The 21,587-nt window shown below is 46.7% G+C and overlaps 1 protein-coding gene across 3 annotated transcripts in view; it reads right to left on the bottom strand.

Annotated features, from left to right (window-relative positions):
• The window catches only part of EFL1 (elongation factor like GTPase 1), a 904,242-nt gene that overhangs the window by 805,668 nt on the left and 76,987 nt on the right, over positions 1 to 21,587 (bottom strand). For all 3 annotated transcript variants that reach the window (XM_069625004.1, XM_069625006.1, XM_069625005.1), the window contains one exon: positions 12,458 to 12,542. In XM_069625004.1, coding sequence (XP_069481105.1) covers positions 12,458 to 12,542 — 85 coding nt within the window. The remainder of the gene's footprint in view (positions 1 to 12,457; positions 12,543 to 21,587) is intronic.

Here is a 21,587-nt window from a genome sequence, read left to right as displayed (position 1 = left end):
TGAAGGGTCTCCACAAGGGTGTTAGGTTCACAGTGGCCACAGTATATGCACCCAATGTAGGGCAGGTGAAACCCTGCGCAAGATGATGGGGATGTTGAAAAACTGGGCTGAAGGGGTCACAGGGTTAGTGGGGGGGGGGGGGGGGACTTCAACTTGGTGGAGGACCCAGAGGTGGATTGTTGGTCACTGAAGGGGGACAGGCAGAGGCGGCCGATCAAGGAGAATGTCGACTTTAGAAATCTGTTGCAGGACTACCACTGGGTGGACATATGGAGGGAGCACCAAGCGGGCCCGGGAGGATACACTTTTCTCTCTCCCCCACATCAATCCTATAGTAGGATAGACAAGCTGTTGACCAAGGGTCGAGGTGATAACATGGTCAGCCATGAATTGGTGATTGGGGAATGGGGAATCCACCACCGAGGCAGACGTGATGAAGGTGCAACAACACATTGATGAGGGACCGGATATTCCATGATTTTCTGGGGAGGGAGATAGGGGAATATTTTACCACTAATGATGATAGGGACGTGGGCATAGCAATGGTATGGGAGGCAGCCAAAGTGACATTCCGGGGCTTGCTCATTGCGTATGGTGCCCGGAAAAAAGGAGTGGGATCTAGCGGTAGCCAAGATCGGGAGGAACTGTAAACACTGCGAGCCAGGCTAGGGCAGAAAGAAGGAGACATAGGTGAACTGGGCATGATTAGGGACAAACAGCAGGAATTACATTTGATATCAATTGGGGAGGTGGTTTAGTGGATGAGATACACTACGAGCAAGGGGATGCAACGGGGGCCTTCCTGGCAAATAGGTTAAGGGGTGATAGGACGGCAAGACAGATTGAAAGGATCCAGGGAGAAAAAAGGCTCATGGTAGGAAAAAGGAAAGGACGTACCAACCCAATTTGCGTAATTCTACATAGGGCTCTACACCGAGCATGGGACGGCAGGGCGAGAGGAAATTTGTGGTTATTTAGAGGAGGTGGGTCTACTCAGACTGGCGCCAGAACATAAGGAAATACTGGAGAGGGAAGTGACGCAGGAAGAGGTATTACTGGCGATCCGCCATCTGAAGGCACGGAAAGCCACAGGGGAGGATGGATTCACCGCATATTTTTATAAACAGTACCAGGACCGCCTAGCGGTGCCCCTGGCTAAACTGTTTAACTCTATAAAGGGGGAAGGGTCCATCCGGCCAACGTTCCTCCACGCCTTGATTACGGTGATCCCCAAACCGGGTAAGGACCGAACTAGCTGTGCCTCATATAGACCCATTTCACAACTCAATGTGGACGCTAATATCTTCACCCGGGTGCTAGCGTCCCACCTGGAGTCCTACTAACCAAGGCCGATACATGCTGACCGGGCCGGATTCTTAATTCATAGGCAGGAGGCGGACCATATGCAGAAGACGCTTTATATTCTCCATGCACCGGGGGTGGTAAGGGAGGGCGCCCTATTACTGGCCCTAGACGCTGAGAAAGCGTTCGACGGAGTAAACTGGACATTCATGGGGGAAGTTGTGACAGCGATAGGACTGGGAGGGGGTGGGGTGGGGTGGTAGCAATGGATCATGGCCCTGTACTCTAAACCAACAGCCACGATGGTGGTCAATGGGACCATGTCACAGGCATTCCAGCTACATCGAGGCACCAGCGAGGGATGCCCTATGTCTCCCCTGCTCTATGCATTGGCGATGGCACCATGGGCCAGGGGAGTGCGGAAGACGGAGAGGGATCAAGGGAGTGACGGTTGGGGGACAGGTACAAAGATGAGTCGCTTTGCAGACAATGTCCTGTTGTATATTGCAGACCCGCAGTCCATGATGCCACACCTTATGGAGGGCCTGGAGCAATATGGGAAGCTATCAGGATTTAAGGTCAACTTCGATAAATCAGTAGCCATGTTGGTTGGAGGGTTGTTGGAAATATTTAATTGTTTTTTTATGACACTTCTGATACCGTAGCCGAGTTCGGTTTCTAAGCGCGGATTCGTACCTATGTTGCTCTGGGTGGTTGCTTCCAAGACCAGCGTGTTGCCCCTGTGCTATCCTCCGTTCACTATAGAAACTACATAAGGGAACTCCTGTTCCAGCTGCAGGACGAATATTTTCGGTATCTGGTAATACAGGTTTACAAGCTAGCAGGAGGTCTCTATGCAGGGAACTACCTACTGCTATGGTTAACAGTGTGCAGGGACGTGGAACGGTGGGTTAGACTGAGACTCACGTGGATGGCTCGTCTTAATTGCATAAAAATGGTCGTCTTACCTAAATTCCTATTCCTGTTTCAGATGCTCCCGGTGGTGGTCCCAAAATCCTTGTTTGAGGAGGTCAAAGTGTCCCTGCTGAAATTTCTGTGGGCAGGGGCCAAAGACTGGATCGCATACAAGACACTGATCCTCCCAAAGGAGGAGGGAGGGGTGGTTTTCCCGGATCGCTTGACCTACTACAAAGCGGCCCAGCTGCAGGTGCTGATGGATCATCTAGACTTGGTGTCGGAAAAACAGTGGGTACCTCTGGATGACAAGGTCCTCTCGCCCGTCTCCCTGGGGGCGTGGTTATGGGTCCCTCGTTCCCAAATTCCGAGGAGGATGCTACGCCATCCCATCCTGGAAGATCTACGGACACTCTGGCGAGAGGGTGGTGAAAATAAATGGATGACCACATGGCCACCCCTCCCTGAGTTGCATTTGGGTGCTGCCACTGCGAGGCAGGATTGTAGAGCCACTGGTGTTCCAATTATGGTATGAGGCGGGGCTGTGTAGGTTGGGCCAAATGTGGGAAGAGGGGGGCTTTCATCACGATAGAGGCTAGCAGAATGCCTGCAGATAGGCACACTATGCATTTTCCGCTACTTGCAGCTGAAGCGAGTTCTACTGGAAGATCGGTGGGGGAGAACCTACAGAGGGGAATGACAGACTTTGAGAGAGTCCTGCTCATGAGAACAGGCTCCAGGGGCCTCGTAGCCAGACTGTAGAAGGGGATATTGCTGGCAGAGCCCAGGGATCCACGTCCAGCCAGGACCAGATGGGGACATGATTTGGGGAGAGAGATTGATGATACACTATGGGCATTAATGTGCAGGAAAGTGGCAAGTTCAACAGCCTCCTTGCAATATCGGCACCAGGCCATAAATATTTTACACAGGTGGCATTATTCACCAGTGGTGTTGGCAAAGATTTCCAGGGGATACGACCCAGGCTGCTGGAAATGTGGGGAGGCTATAGAGGACTATGGACATATGTGGTGGGGCTGCGGTAGGGTGCAAACATACTGGCGGGAGGTTTGATCATGGATTAAAAGGGGGGGAGGGGTCGATGGAATCAAGAAGGAACTCCCCCGTGGGTGCTTCTCTTTGGGGTTACGCTAAAGGCTGACAAGGGGGAGGTCCGGCATATGGTGAAGGTAATGAATGTTGGTAGCAGCCAGATGCTGCCTTGCTCAGGTGAGGAAGAAACCGAAGATGCCAGTTGAGAATGACTGGGTAGCCAAGGTGTGAGCCATATACGACAGGGAGTTTCTTACAGATTGCTTGACACGTCCCGCACTAATATCGAGAGCCTATGGTTACCTTTCTTTGAACTGTATGAGCGCTGAGAAACGAGGGTGGTGAAGTGCAGGGAGAGGAAATTCTGCTGGGGATGAGGACGTATGGCAGCAGAAAATCTGTTCTCAGCAGCCCTGGGAACGACATGAAAGGGGCAAACCCTGGGGAAACTTAACCCAATGTGTAATGACAAACTCGGCCAGAGGGCCATGAAACTCTTTGTGGGGAGGAGTGCTGCCTGGGGGTGTGGGGGGGCCTCCTCAAGGGGGGGAATAGAGGCTGTATGTGGGGCAAAGGGGGGAAGGAAGGAGTTAGGGGGGAAAGGGTGATGGGGAAGGGGGAGTGGAGTGGGGGAAAATATCAGGGGAAGTTAGTGGAAGTGTTTGAATGTTGCCTGAGAGGCAGTTATGGACTCGAGTTTAGAGACCGCAACACATGTCTGAGATCAAAGAATGAGGAGCACTAGTGGAGGTAATGTGCCTGGCATCATTCAAAAGTTTGCATTGTTTTTGATTACAATGGCAATAAAATGTAATAAAAAAAATTCCACGTGCCCACACATTTTACACTATCTGCCCCGCCTGCCAACATGTCCCTCATACTTTCCAGGCCCACCTTAAGTTAAACATTATTTCACAATGGCCTCAGTGGCCCTCAATGTTTCCCTACTTGAAAATTCCCCTGAACATTCTGTGATGAATCTGGACAATTAGTCCCTTCTCCCCAGAGGGGAGCCACCCCCTTTGAGGCTAGGGAGGTGAGCCCGCTATGCAGGACCCTCTCTAGGGTCTGGGCAAGTAGAACGCACTGGGAGAAACTCCTCTTTTGGGGACAAAGACTACCATTCCAGAATGGAACTCCCTGTCTAAACCACAAGGTCTGCATATATGAATATGGAAAAGACGTATATCTCTTGCAACCATAGTATTTTACAAAGATCCTGCTTTACCTCTCCTGGCAGCAGGTAATGCTGAATGCAACCTGAATACCATGGTCAACAATGGAGGACACTGTTCAAATTGTTTCTGTGACATATATATATTTCTAAACAAGAGGAATGATTGTAAAGCAAAAGGGAGACTCCTACAGAGGGAGTGGGACTTTTACACAGAGGCAAGCCTCTGTAGTATGGCCTGCCTGGAGGGGCAGAGCCACGCTGGGCCGCAGAGCTAGTGGAAGCAAGGAGGGCGACAGAAACGCTAACCGAACGCCTAGGGGGTGGCGCGCTATCCAACCTGGAAGCCCAGATCTGAACGAGAACAGAGACAGAAAGACACCCGTCCTGTCTGTTGGCGTGACCAAGCAGAACCGGTGGTGGCCCGGGAGGCCAGTAACCAACACTGAGACAAGACGGTATGAGGGATCCCAAGCTCTGCAAACGTCAGACCTTAGCTACAGATATACACAGCCAGGGGGAAAGCCAACAAGGTTTCGGGAGCCTGAGGAACTCAACCGAAAACATACCGCTACAAGGTACGAACAGTGAAAATAATATCTGGGGAACACATCCAGGTAATGAGAGCACGAGAAAGCTAAGTGTGATAGGGTTAGTGAGAGTATTATGAACATTGTGACAAATCGCTGGAAAAGCTTTTCAGTTTACGGGAGCCTGAGAAACCAGAGTATGCTACTAACACATGAAAGGGTGAAAGAAGGAAATATGAATAATTGAATTAAGGTTAAGAAAGCCAGAAGGATTGCAAAACGTTGAACAACCAGGGCAGACCACCACCCTAGGGCTGGGAGACAAATTGAGTTTTGGAGATATATCGCTATATTTTCAAAATCGATATCAGATGAGAACATTGTTAACATCGAGATATATACATATATGCATTACATATACTACAATTTTTTATTTACATTTTGATACTTACACAGCTGTGTGTATTCTCAAACAGAAAGAGGAACCTTGTATTTGCACTTTGTTTTGATCAATGTCTTATAAATAAAGGTGTTTGCGAAATCTCACATGTAATTGTCGGCTTACAACTGAGCATTTAACCCACAGACAATATCGAGATATATATTTGCCTCGTGAGGATAGCTCAGCGGCAACATGCTCGCCTAGGAAGCAAGACAAGACAGAGCAACACAGGTTCTTTCCCCGGGTCCGCGCTTAGAAATATATATATATATATATATATATAAAATCGAAATATGACTTTTGGTCCGTATCGCCTAGCCCTACACCACCCATTCCAAAATAACTTGTGTGAAAGAAAAGAAGCTGTCTGAGGACTACAGGACTTTGGGGAGTGCAAGAGCCTCGGAGGAGGAAAGGACAAACTTTATTTTGTTTTTGTTTTCAAGCAATCCTGAAGGAATGTAACTGTTTATATCAAGGAACAATTTTCTTTATTAAAACGAGACTGCAAAACCTAATTTAGTATCAAGGCTGGAAATAATATCCTGCTAGGGAAAAGGAACTTTGGGAGACTGAAAACAACTCCAGTATAAACTGGGCCAGGCAAAAGCCTTGGTGAGGTTAGTGTGCAAAGCCTCCTCTTTTGCTTCTTTTAGTTGGGGGTTTACTATAGTGTTCGAGCCAGTTAGAAGGATAGGATTTGTTTTCATTTGGACTTCAGCATTCACCGTGTTTTGTTTCGTTAGGTAGAGAACTTCCCTCATAGAATAGGGTAAGTTAGGCGTTAGATTCCATTTCTTTTTAATAATAACCTCGAAACGTGACTCGCAATCTTCCAAGTCCTCCTTCTGGTTCACCAGACTTCCCAAAACCCACTGTTTTCACTATTAACCGGCATATGACTGCCACCATCTGAAAAAACTTCTAGCAGTCCTTTCCCAATCATAACTTTTCAACCATTCTCTTCAAAATAGTAACAAATACATTCCGTTCTTGTCACACATTTCTTCAAGCTCCTATCCATCACCATCTCATTGTCCACCTGTGTTTTAATTCCGCTTTAGACATTTTAATTTTCTTCTAACTTCAAATTTAGCCTATTGTGCAATTTTCTGCAAAAATATCTGAAAGTATTGTCCATTATGACTTCTCTTCATTTCTACATATGACCAACCCCTAGCCGCCCAATACTTCCTTCAGGCAGGCTTCGGTCCAACCTTCAGCCAGCAACACTACCACAAAGCGATGCCATGCTAAAACCTTTACTATGCTTACTCTCTTGAATCTTCCTGTACCTATAATATTGTTCAACAGCCATAATCACCCATGGACCAATTTAGTCCTTAAGTGTCCCTTGGCGCTACCATCACCGTTAAAGCTTCTGAGGGAAACAAAAAAGAAAAATTACATTATTTCCTTTATTTCTATTTTATTTTGACAGGTTGGGTACATTCTCACTTACTGGATTTAGAGCACACCTCATTTGGACTGAGTCTCACGCAAAAGGACCAAGTCCTAATCCCTGGGTGCAGTTTTCACTCTATTTGGAGGAGTGCCAGTCCTTTAAAGGAATCTCCACGAGGAGAGTCCCTTTATCGCCAGACATTCTTTACCTGGCAACTATAAATAGATCAGCACTCTTTCCCAAGATGGATTCATAACTTTCCTTTTTAAATATATTATGGATGAAAACCACAATGCCATACCATCACTGGACCCTTGACCTTCACAAACTCCTGATGACTTTGGGTTGGTTAGCATTACACAAGTGTCAGTCTGCTAACGAATGGAGTTCTGTTTATTTCCACCAGGGAAAAAAGGCTAACAAAATGCAAGCTGAGAAGGCTTCCTGCCTTCCCTTTGGTGTTACATGGTGTCAGTCATTCTTTGGAGAAGGGCAGGCATAATTCCGTCTAGTAAAATACACAAAGTGTACAACTCTAGCTGAAACCCGTTCAGCCTCCATTCGCCTTACTTACCCATATATCCCTCCTTCCGAGATTGTTTCTGGGATCGGTGTCTCTTTCTGTCCCTCTTTTTGCACATTCCTCTCCGCTACTCATTTCTCTCTCCACTCTCTATTTTATTTTCTCTAACTGCAAGTATGTCCGGCATCACTCCATCCTGTTTTGACTCCATTTTGGCTATCCTCTCTCTCTTCCCATGTTCCCTTTTCTCGAACTATTCCATCTCCCCACTTGCTCCCTCCCAATATATCACTTTTCTCTGCCTGCGGTTCCATCGCCATTCTCCTTCTGTGAGAAACCAAAGGTGTCTCCCTAGCTAGTCCCCGGGGATCTGTCATCCAGGTGGCCAGGACACAGCCATTGCTATTAGATCCAGTTCCTGGGTGTGGACCAGTGAGGGAGGATCACCTGGATGGGGTGTCCTTGGGGAGTGGGAAACCGACAGGTGAGACGCGGTATCCCCCTTCTTTCAGCACCGTTTCCCCATCCTACCACGTAGGATATTCCAAAATACTGCTCCCCCCACCCCTTTTCCAACATGAACACTTTCGCACAGCACAAAAGACAACAGAATAACACCAGAGCCGTTTACATGACATGTCCCAATACAAGGGTCAAGAAAAGTCGGGCAATTAACCAGAACTACACACACGACAGCCCTTTCTCTTCCCCACAGAGATAAGAGGTGGAGCACGATAGCACAGGATGAGCAAGGCCGACCGCACAAAGTGAGGGCTAACTCAGCACAGCAGTTCAAGACGACGACTGCCGAGAGGGTGGCAAGGAGAGACGTGACCTTGCCCTTTCCGATCCAGGCCTATAAAACTCTGCAATCGGAAACATAAGGCTGCGAACAAAGGCCAGCGTGTGTTACAGCAGATATCTACGGTACGCGAGACCCTCCTCCGCTGATAACCAAGTCGGGGAGAGACGTTTGTCTCAGTGGTACCAACATTGACTAGAATGAGGAGAAAGCCAAGCGGTTCATCACAGCCGGTGAGTCGAGGGGAAGAGTCGATATGAAACTAAACTGTGTTGAACGAAAAGTAGCAAGAGCTGATTTGATCTTTGAAAGGAACTATTGAGAAAAGGAAGGGAAAATACATAACAGTCGAACGGCACCACTTGGGTGCTCACGCAAAAAAATTTGGGCAATAAGAGACTACAGTAACCAAAAGGCCTTGGGAAGAGGCGAAGAAAGGTCAAAGTGGTCATACAGGGGTCTTGTATAACCTTCTGTACCGTCGAAAGTCTTTGAACGACCGATGATGGTGAAAGAAAGGGAAAAGAATCCTGCAGGGTGAAAACTAGTTCATGAACTGTTTTTAAAAGTTGGCAAGAGTGAACCCGGTGGAGGGATGTTAACGAGAAGGGGCGAAGTCTTAAGTCCCATGGTGAACTGCATGTAAAAGTTGGCAAGAGTGAACCCGGCAGAGGGAAGCCGACAATCAGAGGTGAAGCCTGAAGAATTGTTTAAAAAGACATTAAGACCCGTGAAAGTAAGAAACATTGGAAGACCAGGGGAAGTGAATGGTCCCCCTTTGTCAAGTGGGTCCGAACGTGGTCGAGGGAGATCCAAGGGTGAAAAGTCCTCACCCAAAGTCCATTGAGAAAGGAACTTTGTTTGTTATGGACTACGTCAGACCCTCGAAGGAAAAGAGACTTTTTATTGAAAAAGAGACGTATCCATCGAAGAACCTGATAGCTGGAACTGAACTATTCGCTTGTTCTAAGAAAGCTCAAGCGTGTGCTGTGCTCCAAGGTACCACATTGTCCAGTGCTGAAAACATGGGCAAGGGAGACCCCTGGCAATCACATCCCAACTTATTGTTTGTGAACACTTCTTTCTTTATTGAACCCTTATCCCACACTCTTTTCGTAATTAGTTGTAAGGAATTGGCAATAGGTTTTTCTTAGTATAGGCCCTTTTATTTTCACATGACGCCACAAGGACTGCCCTATTTTTCATTTGATGGTTGATGCTTGCTCCCATCCTAGATTTAGGTTTAGCTTAGCGTTTTTCCACCCTGCATTTACAGTTTAATAAACACCCTTGAAGTGTGATCACTTGAGTCTGTCTTTACTGTGGCCACCATGAGTTCCTTACGCTTCTCACTCCCACGATTACCCCATTATTAGCTCTCATCCCTTCCTATTAGCTTATACATCCCTCCTCCCCCATTTGATAGCCTCTCACTCATGTATGCTTTTTCCCTCCCTCTCTTTCACTCTCCCATATATATATGTATATATATCTGGGATTGAATGCACTCTTCAGCACCGCAGTAAAGCGTTCTCCTCTGCCAGATCACTGCCCTGAATTTGGGTGAATTGCAGTGGGATTTAGAAAGTAAGTACAGATTCAAGCCATGCTCTACAAAAAAGGAGGACAGGCTACCAAATCTCTCTTCATTTCCTTTACAGTGTCCCTTCGCTGAGGGCCCCATCACAATAGAAATGCATAGAAGCCTCAGAGCATTCAAGCACTTGTAGCAAATCCTTAATACTGAGGCATTCATGGCACAAGGACCCGCCAATGATACTCCTTCGGTTAGCGAAGGCCCACAATGTTTTGATACCAATGCCATAAAAAAAAAAACAATTTAGTAGCCTAAAGATAGCCCTCAGTTCCAGCAGGGGACTGTACATCACTGTGGTGTCTGCTGATAAGGGGTCTTTTAAATTGGAGAGAAGTCACAGCGGAAACCCAGAACTTCAAATTAGTGCTGGTGATGTTTAGCTGGGGGTTTGTGGTTTACAAAAAAGCAAACCTTATATAGAACTCCTTTACAGCATATCCAAATCTGTGAACCAACCAGGATACTGGTACACCTTAAGGCCTTCAGGGAACATTAGAAGACCAGTTCCTTGATCAGAACCATATCAAAAATAACACAAATTAAGGCTATACCTGAATTGGTACCCAACTCTACAGACAAAATAATTATTCTGAGGGCTTTTATTCTGGTTTATGTAGAATTCTCAGACATGGTTAGGGTCTATGGGGGTCATTACGAGTATGGTGGTAGCCATGGAGCAATTAGCCCCATGGCTGCCTCCCATACTGTGACCGTGTCCGGTGTTGTGCAATGGGGACTTACCGGTCTAGTCCGACCCTGGCGGGACCAGTAAGTCCCCATTGCACAAACCATTCCCCATTCCCATTTGAGCCCCCATAGGGCTCTATGGGAATGGGGAGGACGCAAATAACGGGCTCGCGAATGGCAAGCCCGTTATTTGTGCCCTGGTCCCTTAGCGGGACCCGTAAGGGACATGTGGTCCGACCACACATCCATTGCGGTTCCCATTAGGGGACCTCGGAATCGGGCGGTAGGGGGATTACCGGCACCGGTCTCCTTACCAGTGCCCGGTATCCCCTACCGCCCAACTCGTAATGAGGCCCTATATCTTTCTGGAGACTAATGTGTCACGTAAGGCTTCTAGCCCACTTAATTCAGTTACCTTTATTTCTAGAGGGTCCCATTGAAGAACTTTCTGGTGGACGTGACAAACAAATAGGAACGTAAACACCTACAGCTCTACTCAAAGTACCCACTTGTGGGTGGAAGGCAGGTATGGCTATAGGACCAACAACTTGATTTTGTCTAGTAGTATGGCATGAAACATGTTTTTAAAACTGAATATAATTCTTAATCTTGTCATAGATGTTTTCAACTACTTGGCTTCTTGAGTGTTGGGGAAGAGACCAGGAAGCCCGAAAGGATTGGGATAAGAATTCTAGGCAGAGCCAGTGGCATCTGCAGTGAAAAGCAATCCCAGTGAATTTACTACCGTGAGGGCTGAATAGGAAGGAAAGAGAGCATTTCTAGAAAAGGGATCCGAGGCAGGCATCTCCCATGGAGCTGAACAAATGAACAGAGTGAGTAAGCTCTAAAGAAGATTGTTCTTTATAATCTTTCATTATCCTCATTAGTACACAAATATTCACTCAATGAAAGATTATAAAGAAAAAAATCAATTAAATGTTGACATCAAATCTTCAATTTAAGTGAAGCAGCTAGGGGAAAGCCAATGCATTTCAGACCGAACCTGGTCCTTCATCAGGGCAATGCGACTAGAAGATTTGTAAATATTCACTATCAAGGTCATGTCACCAAATAGAGGAATCTGAATCAAATGTCACATCCGGTGATCAGAAGATAAAGCATGGATACACATCTGTACAAGTGTCTGGTACAGCGCTATCAAATCGCAATGTAGGCATTAAAGAAATAGCACACGCTGTTTCTCTGATGGAACTACCTGTGAAGGACAGGAACACAAGGGAGAGTGTGCAGAAGCAGGAATATGCAGATAGGGACAGTGTAAGAGATCGGTTCTAATGAGCTGTCCAAGGTAAGACCGCATAGAGTTTCTGGAAGAGGAGATCTGGTCAGAAATGACACATGCTGGAGTGGTTGGCAAAATATACAATTAGATCAGTTCAGTCTAGGCTCTGTTCTTCTACCTTTCCAAGATGACAATGTCATTGTGAGTTTCAGATGGTTATCCACTAAGAGAAGCTACCATGAAAGGTTGACATCGGCAAATCTTCACAAATGGACATTACAGTCCTGTTCCTCTACAGGTATGCCAAAAGGTGCTTACCACCACCAACATCATCATTTCCTACAGACAAACTCAGTACTTTCAACTGGTGCAGACCATGAAAGATTGAAACCAAGTCAAACCCTATAAAGCAAACACTGCCTATGTCCTCCTAGGGACATATTAACATGATATTTATACAATATGCAAAATAATTAAAACTGTTGCTTATCCAAAACTAGAGAGGTAGAACGAACTCAACAGAATAAGAGATAATTTGCCAAAAACACCACACCCAGCGACTGTCTCATGACTACCCTAACACAACAGATGTGCTTTGCTACACATTCTATAGTGTATACAACCAATCTAAACAGTGAATCCTCCTAGTAAAAGGCGGGTCTTAACAAAAGAAAAGGATTTATTTCCTGACAAGGTTTATGAACATTAGGGTGTTTTGGAGAAAACAAAAGCAGCAAATGTAACCATTTCAGCAATGTTAACACTGAATGTCAAATAAGCTTACCTTTATTGAACTGCAGTGCAATGGCACTGGATTTCATGGTGATTCCTCTAATCTGTTCATCTTCTCTGCTGTCCAAGTATCTCAGCTTAAATTAAAAAGATAGATATCAGATTGCTTGCCTAAAGAAACTTTGATTACAAAAGCCAACTACTTTACTTTTGACAAAGATCACATGTATAAGGTTGGAGGCTTTTTACATGTAGAGGGTAAGGGGTGTCCCCAACTAGACCTTTGGAGTGCATGTGTGAGGCCATATGTCTCTGTGTATAGTGTTTGCATGGGTATGTGTTTTGTGGCAGGCCAGAGGAAGGAGACAGACTCAGTACTTTCATTTGTGACTTGTATTTATTCAAATAAAAAAAAGAAAGTCTGACTTTCCCTAAACTATGGGGTTTCCCAGCTGTGAGGGAGGCATGGTATCACAAGTAGACACTACACAAAAAAATTGAAAGTTTCAATATCTTTATTGATGGTTTAAAAGGGATTGGAAAACTATCTTGCCCCATAACTGAGATGGGAGCATTCTACCATCTAACAAAAAGAAAACACAGTCCTAGTCAGACCTTAGTCAAAATAAAATGGCCTATACTAATGGACCTAATGCCTGCCCTCTTTCTAATACAATAAATGTATAAAGGGGATGTTTAATGCAAAAAGGAAAATCAGTGTTCAAAAGAAATGTCAGTATGGCTGAGTAAACTCCCTTCTCCACGTTATGTAGCATGTGGTAAGGTGGCACACTTGGACCTTGCGGCACACTCTGACTTCGGACACAAGGATGCAGTTTGTTTCGTGGACCAGGACCCACTTGGCCTTCCACGAAAAAGTCATTAGTTTATCCGGTGGTCCCCTCAGCTTTCTCTTACTCCAGCCCAGGTCACCTTTTAGCTTGTAATACAGTTCAACAAAAGTTTGTTTCCTTCTGGTTACCTCAATTCAGTAAAGGTTTCCCTATGCCGGGCTCAGACCTTTCAATCGCAAATTGTCGGGGTTCCCTTTCCCAAGCTTCAATCACACCTTCATAGGCTTCCCTCTCTCGGGCTATAGCCTCTTTTCACTTTCCTTCTGCTGTCGAAGACTTTCAAAACTGAGAGGCTTTTTCTCTTACCTCGGCATGACCACTTCACCTTCTTTCCTCAAACGTCACTTTTTCTCTCCTACATCAAGACCTCTTTGTAAATGTGGTTTCGAGCACAGTACTTATTTCAAAGTTCATAGATATCTCTCACATACAGGATTCCCTCTGCCCAGGATCAAACCTAACAATTCAAAGACATATCTCGCATCTAGGTTTCCCTCTGCAGGGATCAAACCTAACAGTTCAAATCTTGCATCTCAGTTTCTTTCTCTTCCCGATGCTTCTATGACATCAGACCTTTCAAATGGGCAATCTTCTTTCGCCGGATCACTCAGTTACTTTGTATCTTTCATTTACAGTTCTTTACAATACTTTGCTTTCTCTTGCGCCTTACGGCACGCGCACAACCTTTATTCGTCAGATACTGTAGCCATCAAGTTTCACTTAACATAGACCGGACTTTCATTGCTTTCATCAACTCACCGGCTGTGTCAATTCATTTTCACCTTTCGCGGCTTTGATTCTGAAGTCAAGGCTGATATCACAACTGCCGCTACACCTCAGCAACTCTGCCATTCACCTGGGTGGGCGGCTGGTATCCTTAAAACACAAAAGAAGTGTTTCTCTTCTCTTTTGCTGGGCTTCCTTGACAAACCCTCAAGGCCCTTTGGTGGTAACGCTCTCTCGCCGGGGTGTCCAAGGTTTCTCTGTACCTCGGTTCCATCCCTCGGCCTGTCACTCTGCTTGGCTTGGTTTGCCGTTGCCCTGGAAGAACTGCTCCTTCTCATGTATCGCCTTGCTCAGAGTGTGTCTCAGTGTTCCACCTTTCAACCATGTGGGGAGAGCTAATAGATACCAGGTGTATGTAATTAAGATTAAGTGCTTGACCCTGCCTGATCTTGAGACATGTCCAATGTATTGCATGGGTGGTACTACTTTCAGTCTCGGACCTCCTCTTCCTCGGCTTAGCGTTTGTGTAGGAAAGTGGGGGGGGCCTGGGAAGTTGGAATATCCTACAAAATAAAATGGGACAGGGGCATTTGGAAAGGTGGGATACCTGGTCTCGCCAATCGGGCATTCCACTCCCCGAGTACCCCTCACCCAGGTGATCCTCCTGCACTTGTCCACCCCCACGGTCTTGATCCAAAGGCGATGGCTGTGCCCAGGCCACCTGAGTAAGGTATCCCCGGGGTTTAGGCAGTGAAACATCATCTGGTTTTTCACACAGCCTAACAAAACTAACTAGGGTGCTCGTCAGTCGTATAAAAGTCCAAAAGAAAAGTCGGTCTACAGTTTGAAACTAAGCTAACCAGACCCTACCACTAACAAAACAACTAAAGTACAGGAGAATTACTCCCTTCTCCTCTGGGCTGCTCTCTCAGCAGTACCCACCAATAAAGAATTCTTAAATATTTCTTGGTGATGATTTTATCAAGTCATACGGTTGCTACTATCTCTTGCGCTCTTTTGATCCTTTGCTCTTTCCACAAACTTCAAAGTCTCCCTTGTTTCAATGTCCAATCTTTATTTATCATGATTAATGCAACTATTATTCTTCCAGTTACTAGTCTCACTTTTCTTAGACTTCAACACCTATATTATTAATGGGATGAATAGGAGCTAACCAGTAATGCTCTTCATTCTTCTCATCACTTCTTGTCTCACTGGGACAAGTATGAGCATCCAGTGAAGATTTTCACTCTACATATCACTTTGTGCTTCACCAGGACGAGGAAGAGTTTCCCAATGATGATTATCAACCTTCTTTTTAGCTTGTGTCTTACAGGGACAATTAGGTGTGCCCAGTAATGATTCTCACTCTTCTCCAGTTGTGCCATCTGGGACGAGTATAATGTTCCCAATTATGATTTTTGCTCTTCTCCAGTTGTCTCTAACTAGGACGAGTGGATGTATCCAGTAATGATTCTCACTCTTCTTCTCAGTTGACAGCTCAAAGGGACAGGTATGATGAACCCTATAGGAATTTTCACTCGTATTCTCAACTTCTATTTTACTGGTACCCTTATGTATTGCACAGCGACATTTCACACTCTCCTTGACAACTTGAGTGCCACTGGGACGAGTAGGATTACTCCAACTGTCATATTCAGTGGTTTCCCTGGGTCTCCCACTCTCCCAGTTACCTTTTTTAAAAGGGGCTGCGTTAACGGTTCAGCGTTCTCACAGGCACTTGTCATTCTTCTCGTTAGGATGGAGTCTGTGCTCGTGACCCCTTCTCCTTTCAGCACACTCCAGATTGCCTCTCTGTAAACGGTATCCGCATCAGTTAGAGACTTCCCCAGTGTCTCCAGTCAGGCCACCACTTCTCCTTAGGTCCTTCCTGGGACTGGGTTCCAGCTCTTTGGCTCTCGACAGCCTCTCTTTCCAGCAGGGAAACTTGGACACCTGCACATGCCAGCTTCCTGTCGGCTTGGGAAGCAGCATCTTCCAGTGTCCATCAGCTCTGTTCCAACAGCTGATTTGTAACTCCTGGGCTTCTCTCACAATTGCTCCCTCTCCTCCCAAATTGATGACACTGAGCTTGGGTTTCCCCAAGATAGCACAGAAGAACAAGTTACTTACCAACTGGTAACGTTGGACTGGATGTTCCTCCAACGTATTCCTCATCTTGGATATTCACATACAGCTTTAGCTGCTTCAGAATTTTCTTCTCGCCAGAGTGTGCCGTGCATCGATGGTGTCGAGTCGAGGTCCCTCGAAGGCCTCCGTCAAGGGTGACGCCATCGGGTATACAAGTAGCTTGCACTGCGCTCATTGGCCTCAGTTCTGTTTTTCCCCTCTTGCTCGTGATGATAGTCAGCGTAGGTCGACATGGTTCAGCCTTGCAAAAGTTGAAGTAGTAATAACCTTGGAAATTCTACAGAGGGGTAGACTGGGAGGGACGGCGATGAGGAATACGTTGGAGGAACATCCAGTCAAAAGAACGTTACCAGTTGGTTAGTAACTTGTTCTACGAATGGTTTGTGTCCTCCAACGTATTCCTCATCTTAGATAGACTCCTAAAGCAGTGTAAGAATTTGGAGGAGGGAGTAGAATTATTATTATTTTTTTTTTTTACAGTGATGACTATAGTACTGCCCTACCAAAGGCAAGTTCCTTAGAGTGGGAAGCGTCTAAAATGTAAAACTTTGTGAAAGTATGTATTGAGGACCAAGTCGCTGCATCATAAATCGACTTAACAGGGACACCCCTTTGAAGGGCTGTAGAAGATGTTATAGCTCTGGTCGAGTGGGCCCTCAAGCCTTCCGGCGGGACTTTGCCAGCCTATCTGTAGCATTCAGTAATGCAAAGTACAAACCATCTTGACAAGGTCTGTTTAGACATCGCTTGACCCAATTTCCTTCCAGTGTAGCCAATAAAAAGTTGATCAACTCCTCTAAGCTTGGAGAGCCTAGAAATTTAAAAATTGAACGCCTTTATAGGGTCCAACCTGTGGAGTCTTTCTTCCTCCTTACCGGGATGCGGGGGAGGATAGAAAGCCGGTAAAATGATCTTCTGAGTCAGATGAAAATCTGAAAAAACTTTAGGCAAAAAAGAGGGCCTAACCCTCAAAACAACCCAGTCTTTGTGGAACACAGTATAGGGTGGCCTGGAAGATGGTGCCTGCAACTCGCTCACTCTTCGTGCAGATGTTAATGCGACCAATAAAATGGTCTTGAAGGTTAAGAACCTTAAAGGGCATGTGTGCAAGGTTTCAAACGGGGCACACATTAAAAACTTTAGAACCAGATTAAGGTCCCAAACTGCAACTTGGAAAGAATTAGGTGGGAACACATTTGTGAGCCCTTTTAGGAATTGGATTATCAAAGTAATTTTAAAATAGGAACATTTTTCCAAAGAGCGCTTAAAAATAGAAAACGCTGCCAAATAACCTTTAACGGTCCCAACATTGAGACCCTTATGTACCAGTGATAAGAGGAAAAATAACACCTCTGGGATTGAACATAGAAAAGGATCAATATTCTTTTCCCTGCACCAGTTGCAAAACTTCTTCCTACGGCAACGGTACAGAAATTTTGTTGCTGGCCTTCTTGCCGAAAGCAACACCTCCATGACGTCATCCGGGAGGTCCCAATCCTTGTATCTCAGCCTTTCAGATACCAAGCATGAATGTTAAGAGTGTTGACCTCTGGATGGAGAACCTGACGCTCCATTTGTGAGAGAAGATTCTCTCTCTGAGGAAGACGAATTGGAAGACAGATGGACACATCTAGAAGGTCTGGGTACCACATTCTCCTGGCCCAATCCGGGGCAATTAGGATCATGCGGCTTCCGAACCGTCTCAACCTCCTGATTACTTGAGGAATGACGGGGATTGGTGGAAACGCGTAAAGAAGTGGGAATTCCCAGTCCACTATGAACGCGTCTCCTAGAGCTTCTCTCAGAGGAAATTCCCTTGAGCAATACCTTTCGCACTTGCGGTTGACTCCAGTCGCCAACAGGTCTACTTGAGGGGTTCCCCAAAGAGCGAAGATCTCCTGAAGGACTTCCTGAGCTAGCTCCCACTCGTGGGAGACTGTGCCCTGCCTGCTCAGAGCGTCCACCATTGTGTTTTTCTCTCCGGCTACGTGAGCTGCCGATAAGGAGATTCCTTCTTGTATTGCCCAGTACCAGAACCGCACTGCATCTCTGCACAGAGGTAGTGACCCTACACCCCCTCTTTTGTTGAGGTAATGCATGGCCACAGTGCTGTCCGTTATCACGACATTCTTCCCTCTGACCAAGGGCAGAAAGGCCTTCAGCACTAGTCTGATTGCCCTCAGCTCTAAAAGGTTGTTGTGTAGTTTGGACTCCGATGTCGACCAACGACCGCCGACTGTCAGATCGTTGGCATGGGCTCCCCACCTCATGAGTGAGGCGTCCGTCACTACTGTAATCTCCGGCCATGATTACCAAAAATGTTCTCCTTTCAGAATATTGTTCTCACAAGTCCACCATAGAAGGTCTTGTTGAACCCTGCTCGGAACATGAAGTAGATCCGTCATCTTTCCTGAGAAATGGGACCATTGAGTCTTTAGAGTCCATTGAAGGGATCTCATTCTCAGGCGAGCCTCTGGCACTAGGAAGATGTAGGATGCCATGAGGCCAAGCAACCTCAAGAAGTCGTAGGCCAGAAGATTTTGGGCACTCAAATTTGGAGACCATCTGAAGAATGTCTTGAGCCCTCGTCTTGGGAGGTGAGCTCTTTCCCAAGGATATATCCAATACTGCTCTGATGTACTGGAGCTGTTGAGGAGTCATCTGTGACTTCTTTAAATTGTGGGAGATGCCCAGTCTGTGAAGGGAGTGGCAGGTAACTTCCAGATGATCCAGCGCTTGTTCGGAAGAATGTGTCCTGATCAACCAATCGTCCAGTTAGGGGTAGACATGGATCCCCCCTCTCCTGATGTAAACTGCCACTACCACCATCAGTTTGGTGAAAATCCTCAGGGCAGAGGTCAACCCGAATGGCAGGACTTGAAACCGATAGCGTGAGCCGCCAACGGCGAACCTCAGGTATTTTCTGTGCTTGGGGTGTATTGACACATGGAAATAAGCGTCCTGAATGTTCAATGACACCAACCAATCCTGAAGTTGAAGGGCCTGAAGGATCTGAGAAAGAGTGACCATCTTGAACTTGTCCTTGCTGAGGAACTTTTTCACGTATCTCAAGTCCAAGGTGGGTCTCAGTCCTCCGTCCTTCTTGGGAATCAAAAAATACGAGTACCACCAACCCTTGTTCCTCTCCGATACAGGCACTGGTTCTATTGCGCCCGTCTCTAGCAGGGTTAAAATCTCCTGATGTAGGAGCGGATCTGAAAACTTCAAAGAGTGTCTCCCTTGTGGTTTGTTTTGAGGCTGCGTTAAGAATGGAATGCAGTAACCTTGGGCTATTGTTTACAGAGCCCAAGCATCTGAAGTAATGGCTCGCCATTCCATTCTTGCACATGCTGAGAGAGTCTGCCCCCCGCCGGTGTTACATGATGCAAGCCCTCAAAGCGGTTTTGGGGCGGATGCTGCGGCTGCTGATGGCAAGGAAGCTGGAGCTGACTTAGCACTTTTACTTTGTCCACCACGAGGGATTTTTCTTTGGCCTTTTTGACTGGCCATTCCTCTCGCCTTTCTATATGAGGAGTAGTAACGATAGGATCGTTCCCTCCAAGAATTTCCTGATGAACAAAAAGGCTGAGGTTGCCCGATAGCGGCTCCCACAGACTTGGCAGCCGTTTTTGAGGTCTGCAACCTCTCAAGGCTCTCATCAGCCTTGCTGCCAAAAAGATGAGACCCGTCAAAAGGCATGTTCAAGAGACGGGACTGTACATCTGGTGCGGAACCAGACTTCCGCAACCACACAAACCTGCGCATAACTGCGCTAGTAGCCATGGGCCTGTTGACGCTGTCTGCAGTGTCCAAACTAGATGGAAGGGATTCTTGCATGGCTGCCTTTCCATCTCGGACGATAGCCAGGAATCCTTCCCTTTCCTCTCCTTCTGGAATATGCTCCACCGCCATGGAGGTGCACTGCCAGAAGGTGTATGAGAATTTTGCCAAGGCACATATGGAGTTGGATGATTTTAAGGCCATACACCCTGCTGAAAATACCTTGCGTGCCCATCCATCCACACGCTTGTCGTCCCTATCTGGAGGGATAGAAGTGTACGCTGCTTTATTGGATGTAGCGGTGGCTGCCTGGACCACCAGACTCTTGGGAGTGGGGTGTTTGGACAGATAGCCGGGGCCGTTACTGGAAGGGTGGTATTTTGATGCAAGGGACCTATTCACAGCAGGAATAGAGTCCTGGTTCTGCCAATTCTTGGCCACCCTATTTTGCAAGGTCACGTGGAAAGGCAAAACTGGATCAGTGGACGGGCCTTGATCTAGAATGTCCGTCAGATCATCCTGGACAAATTGGGTCTGTGGTCTAGTCCAACCTAAATAATCAACCACCTTTGTCATTAGTTGACGGAATGAGGAACTGGCATGGCCTCCTGCTCTGGCTTTCCAAATTCTGCCTCAGGTGATGTATCCACACCACTAGCATTGTGTTATGTCTCTATGAGACCCCTCATTCTACTCTCTTCAGAGCGGAGACATTCTGGGACATTTGGGGTGCCATATTCCAAGCCAAATGGGACCTCCTCATCCTCAGGCCATTCCTGCTCTTCAAAAATGGAGGATTGGGATTTAAAGAAGAATTCTTTCCTGGGCAGAGGAGTGAACGTCTTCTCTGTAGGTACTGTTTTTGAAGAGGGTGTAGGCTTTGCAGCTTTCTCTTTTGCTGCAACCTGTACAGATGACTGAACTGGAGCCTTAGGCATTTTCGTCGCCGACGGCTTCGGAGTCGAGAAAGGCGTTGATGCAAACGATGAAATAGGAGCCTTCGACAGCACCGGTCTCGAAGGCGTCGAGGCGCTCTTCGAGGCTTTGTCCTTTGAGCTATGCGGGACCTTGGATGGCGTTGCTGACCTCGAACGGTCGTCTCGACTCGAGCGGTCTTTCTTGCTCGGGGTCCTCGAGGGTTCCCCATCAGCTCTTCTTCGATCACCCGGGCTTGAGGGTGCGCAAGTGTCGGAACGGGAACGCACCTGGCCGGCTCCCGAGGAAGGTGCAGTCCGAGGCTTAGCCCTCTCAAATACTTCCATCATTTTCACCCTGAAAGCTTCCCACTCTTTGGAAGAAGAGTGTTTTGTGGGGCATTGCATTTTTTTGGGAGAGGAGTCTGACGACGAAGTGGATGGGGACCGGGGCGTCTCTTCAACCTTTTCGTCAAAGACGAAGAGTGGTGGGAGCCACTTCGGGATTTCGACCTATGTGTCCTATCACGTCGAGGAGATTCTTTATGGGTTCTTGACTCGACGTTCGGTCGGATTTTGTCTGTCGACCCACCTGCAGTTTTCCCTTCCTCTCTCGCAAGGCCTTACCAGTCATCGCCTGACACTTTGTGCAGGCCTTTGTGTCGTGATCTTCACCGAGGCACCACAAACACGATTGGTGTGGGTCAGTTATCGACATTTTTAAACTGCAATCTTTGCACTTCTTTAACCCCGAACG

This window comes from Ambystoma mexicanum, chromosome 11 (genome assembly GCF_040938575.1).
Source record: "Ambystoma mexicanum isolate Mex_15411 chromosome 11, UKY_AmexF1_1, whole genome shotgun sequence".
NCBI classification, from domain to species: domain Eukaryota; kingdom Metazoa; phylum Chordata; class Amphibia; order Caudata; family Ambystomatidae; genus Ambystoma; species Ambystoma mexicanum.
Note: the sequence above shows the minus strand (reverse complement) of the source record. Positions and strands in the feature narration are given on the sequence as shown.